General features: G+C 38.5%; 1 protein-coding gene across 1 annotated transcript; it reads left to right on the plus strand.

Annotated features, from left to right (window-relative positions):
* The first annotated feature begins 1,031 nt into the window (after positions 1-1,031).
* LOC116379369 (taste receptor type 1 member 1-like) lies at positions 1,032-3,845 on the plus strand. The gene is made up of 4 exons (XM_031841321.1): positions 1,032-1,393; positions 1,686-1,983; positions 3,125-3,331; positions 3,669-3,845. The coding sequence occupies exons 1-4, from the start codon at positions 1,170-1,172 to the stop codon at positions 3,843-3,845; spliced, it is 906 nt and encodes a 301-aa protein (XP_031697181.1). The 5' UTR covers positions 1,032-1,169.
* The last annotated feature ends 880 nt before the right edge of the window (positions 3,846-4,725 follow it).

Raw genomic sequence — 4,725 nt, forward strand, 5'->3', positions numbered from 1 at the left:
ATATCTTTACATTGCACAAATATTTGTTTGCTGCTATATTCATGTTCTGAATGTCTTATATAACTTATTTTAACCTCATCTCATTTGCTGTAAAGTGGGTTCAGATCTGTGGGACATACCTGGCTTGGTTCCCTTCTGAGCAAAGGCGACTGGTCTAGTTAGGCTGAAGCTCTCTGGCCACTTTATCCATCTCTCCCGCTTTAATGTGTCAGCCAAAACAAGCAAGACCTTGTCGTGGTACCATCTTTATTGGCCTTGGGATAAAGCTGGTTCACACCTGTCAATATGTGCACTACTGTGTCCGTCCTGCTGCAGAGTTTACAACTGGGATACAAGTGTGCTAATGAAGGGAGAGTTTGTGATATTGATGGAAGGAAGAATGAGATGCCACAACTCTGTCCATGTTACTATCCTCTTGGGTAAATCACACTTTGTCCAGTACCACTGGGTGCCAAGCTTAACTGCTTTGACCTTCATGTCTTAGTCTTTCAATAGGGCAGGGACCGCTAAACTAAACTAAAATTTAGCTCAATGATTAAGTATAATTGTTTTTGTATTATTTGTTTAACTGTGCCCTATTTATCTAGTTTTAGGATTTGAGTCTGGATCTGATCACATTTTAGGTCACATTTATGCAGAAATACAGAAAATTCTGAAGGGTTCACATCAAGTAGCACGAGATATATTCATGATAGAGGTATTGAATTTACCTGCTCATAATCATCATTGCAGAGTCTGTGCAGCTTCAATCCTTTTTGCATACTGATTTGTGTATTCTTTTCCAACTATTTACAGGTATATATTTATAACATCTGCTGTCATGCATTCTCAATTCCATGGAAGTGAACACTGGGGGTTTGTTGTTACGAGCATCGCATTGCTTGAAAAAAGGCTGAAGCTACTGAGTTCATGTCAGAATAAAGAAAATTACAACAATGAAACATTTTCTTACTTCTCTGTGTTATCTGCAAGCTTTTCTACATGCCTCGGCTCAATGCACGATTTTAGAACAAGGCTGAAATGTCAAAAGAGATGTAAGTGAAGGTTTTAAAGTACTTTTTGAATTCACTGTATCACAGGGACGGTAGGGACAGCTGAGATGATTTTTGCATACTCATTTGTGTATTCTTCATTAGGTATTTCTGACAACTCATATACGCTCCCATTTCATGTTTGACATCAGATTGGTAAACGGTAGGCTAACTAGCACAATGAAACACTTATTTGTTTCTCTGCTTCTCTTGGGAGCTTTTCTACGTGCCTTGGCTCAATGCACCGTCCCAGCCTCAGAGTTTCAGCTGGAAGGAGATTATTTGTTGGCTGGACTTTTTGACATTCATCATGATAATTACACTGTTAAACAAGACCGTCCAGAAGCCATCGACTGCTCCAGGTGAGTCTTACAATAAGTCTGAAAGAATATCTTCTGAGGTTGAAAATAATTACTGCCTGGTGTTAACACATGACAGCTTACACATTCAAGTTTAGCCTTAGCTTTCAGGTCAGTGGATATAGCTCGTAACATTTCCCCAAGAACTATTTAATCAATTGCTATATTATCAAAGAACATCAAGTCTGCATTATTGACCTCCATTATAATCTTGTTTTAGATATACATGTCTGTACAGGCAGTAAATAGTGAAACTAATTCTCACATTCTCTCACTTTCCTTCCTCTATCCACAGTCAACCCTTCATTCTGTCAAGTTATCGGAGGTTTCAGTTGATGAGATTCTCTGTAGAGGAAATCAATAACTCCACCAAACTCCTGCCAAATGTATCTCTTGGCTATGAGATATTTGACCACTGTTCAGATATACACAATTTTCCAGGCATCTTTAAACTCCTCTCAGTCGACGGCTTGATCCAACCTTGGGGTGACCCATACAAGAATCTGTCTAAAGTGATGGGCGTGGTCGGCACTTATACAAGCACTCAAGCCCTGACTGTAGCCCCGCTGTTCATGATGGATCTCATTCCTATGGTACATTTTCCAGATACATCAAGTGATTAAAAACAGTTTTACATGCATTTAAACAAATTAAAACAGCTTTTAAATTGGTCACTAAAATAATGACAATTTCTTTATAACTCTCAAAATATACTGTATATGTTCTTATCAATTAATACTAAAATATGTTTTAATGTTACATATTGCAATATTTCACTGAATTTTTTCCATTACTCTTTTGACAGGTCAGTTATGGAGCTTCTAGTTCAGTCTTTTCAAGAAAACTGATTTTCCCGTCTTTCCTACGAACAGTACATCCCAATAAAGACATCATAGAAGTGATTTTTAACATTGTGCAACACTTCAAATGGCGCTGGGTTGCTTTTCTTAACATTGATGATGATTATGGAAACGATGGCCGGGATTTGTTCATAAAGAGGATTAAAGACACTGAGATTTGTCTGGCATACACCAAAGGCCTCAATCAAGATACAGTTCACTCCAAAATATTCAGACAGATAGAGGCACAGAGGATAGATATCATTATTGTTTTTGCTCCTGAATGGACTGCTGTAGCTCTCATTCACAAAGCAATACAACAAAATGTCACCAACAAGGTGTGGATAGCAGGGGATGCATGGTCCTTAAACAAGGAGCTCCTCAAGGAGGAAGGAATCCAAAATATTGGAACTGTAATTGGGGTTTCTGAGCCAAAAGTGACAATACCTGGTTTCAGTGATTTTATCTATTCTTCCAAAAGTCAGAGCTATTGTGAAAATGTAGAACAAAAATTATTTTGTAATCAGGTTTGCAACTGCAGCAGCCTGAGTGCAGAAGAAATCCTTGCTGTAGACCCATCTTTTAATTTCCCTGTTTATTCTGCTGTACATGCCATCGCTCATGCCTTGCACAATGCCTTGCAATGTGAATCAGGCAGATGTAAAGGCAATATTACGGTGTACCCACACATGGTAAGTGTACACATAATTTGATAATTCATTTAATTTGTTCTCACCATCTGATTCTTGTAAATGTATCTTACTGACGAGTTTATCTTACAGACAAGCTTATTTCAAAGTGTAAAACTTATAGGTTAAAAACCTATTGAATCATCACCTAATAATGTTAATTGTAAACAAATGCAAGATCTCTGAACTTTGTGTACCCACATCAGGTTCTGGCAGAGCTGAAGAAGTCAAACTTTACACTTTTAAATCAAAGTGTTACATTTGATGAGAATGGCGACCCCAACTTCGGATCCTATTCTATAGTTTTCTGGAACCAAAGTGGAGATGCAGAGGAGATCGGCATTTGTCATTTTCACCCAAAGTTCAATTTCTTCATCAACGACACCAAAATTCAGTGGTACACAAAGGGAAAAGTAGGTTGTTTTTACCTACGACTAATTTAGACGTTGATTTAAAAATACTTTGTTTTGTTTTCCCACTTCTGCAAGGATGTGTGTGTGGATGAGTGCACATTTATTTAGTAAAAGCTGTGACAGGGACAAAAGAAAACACAAAATCATGAACATCAACCAATGGTGGTTGTTCATGGTGTCATTTGCAGAGACGTCTAGATGTTATGTTCAGTGTTGAAGGCATATTACAAACCCTGTTTAGAATTTAAATACCACCACTTGTCTATAATTTGCCTCCACCCTCCTACAGCGTTATATTGCACTTGTCCTTAATTGTCTAAATAATTGTCTTGTACAGGTGCCTACTTCACTGTGTTCCCAAGAATGTGATGAAGGATTTGTTCAAAAGCATGATGGAATCCACCAATGCTGCTTCGATTGTGAAATCTGTCCTAAAGAAACTTATATCAACAAAACAGGTAAATTATTTTACATGAGAGGAAGAAAACAAGTACAAGCAGTGCTGTCATTCTGATCTTGATGTGAGCCAATTTCAGACTTTTAAACTTTGTTATGGCTTACTGGGAATTCCCATTGGAAGCGAGACAGAAGCAACATGTGAGCAGCATGTGAGCGTTCTGTCATCCAATCCACACTGACTCCATCTTCCCTCCTGGGAAGTTGAGTGGACACCAGCTGGCTAACCTGCCTTTACCAGAGTAGGGTGTCTCTGCAGACTGGACACTGAGAGGGCGTGGTAACTGTCAAATCATTTTTTTTATTTGGTCCTTACAATCCTCTGTCAGACAAAACCTAATTTCACCAACAGGCCGCCTGAACCACAACCAGTTTTTAATTCAGCGAATCACACAAACATCTCATGCTCCATTCACTTGTTCTATACGGTTTAGGCCTATAATACTGGGATTTCTGTTTTGCAGACAAAATTGCTTTTTGCTTCATTTGATTGAACCCAAGAAGTAGGGATGATACAGCAGGCGAACAATAAGTATTCGTAAGATCGTTATTGTAAAATAATGTTAGCCTTGGGTTTAAAACTTTCAACTGTCTGCGTATGAATTCCTTGATCATAACTGAATATAGTAACTTTCACCACTGCTCATTTTAGAAAGGCCACCACAAGACAAAAGCGTGTTCTTTGTTTAGATTATCAAACGGACAATGGATCATACACGTTTGTTTCTCGCTGCCATCATTAGCCAGCACGCCAACGAGCCTTCATTTTCCCAGAACCGTGCCCGGTGGCAGACAGAATTGCATAGTGAAAGTGAGGCTCAAGCCTTGAGTAAAGAAATTTACTGTAGGCTAGAGTTTTGCTCATACAGTATCACAAATTAAACATCTAACCCAACTTCCTAAACTGTTTGATCTTTCTTTACCCACAGAGGACTTTT

The sequence above is a fragment of the Anarrhichthys ocellatus genome, unplaced genomic scaffold (genome assembly GCF_004355925.1).
Source record: "Anarrhichthys ocellatus isolate YVR2014 unplaced genomic scaffold, GSC_Weel_1.0 scaffold4195, whole genome shotgun sequence".
In the NCBI taxonomy this organism is placed as follows: Eukaryota; Metazoa; Chordata; class Actinopteri; order Perciformes; family Anarhichadidae; genus Anarrhichthys; species Anarrhichthys ocellatus.

Bases quoted from the DNA above. Each gene is read 5' to 3' on its own strand.
- LOC116379369 (XM_031841321.1), top strand. From the start codon at position 1,170: ATGTTTGACATCAGATTGGTAAACGGTAGGCTAACTAGCACAATGAAA. The intron at 1,394-1,685 runs GTGAGTCTTACA...CTCTATCCACAG, and splicing joins GAAGCCATCGACTGCTCCAG to TCAACCCTTCATTCTGTCAA. The intron at 1,984-3,124 runs GTACATTTTCCA...TACCCACATCAG, and splicing joins TGATGGATCTCATTCCTATG to GTTCTGGCAGAGCTGAAGAA.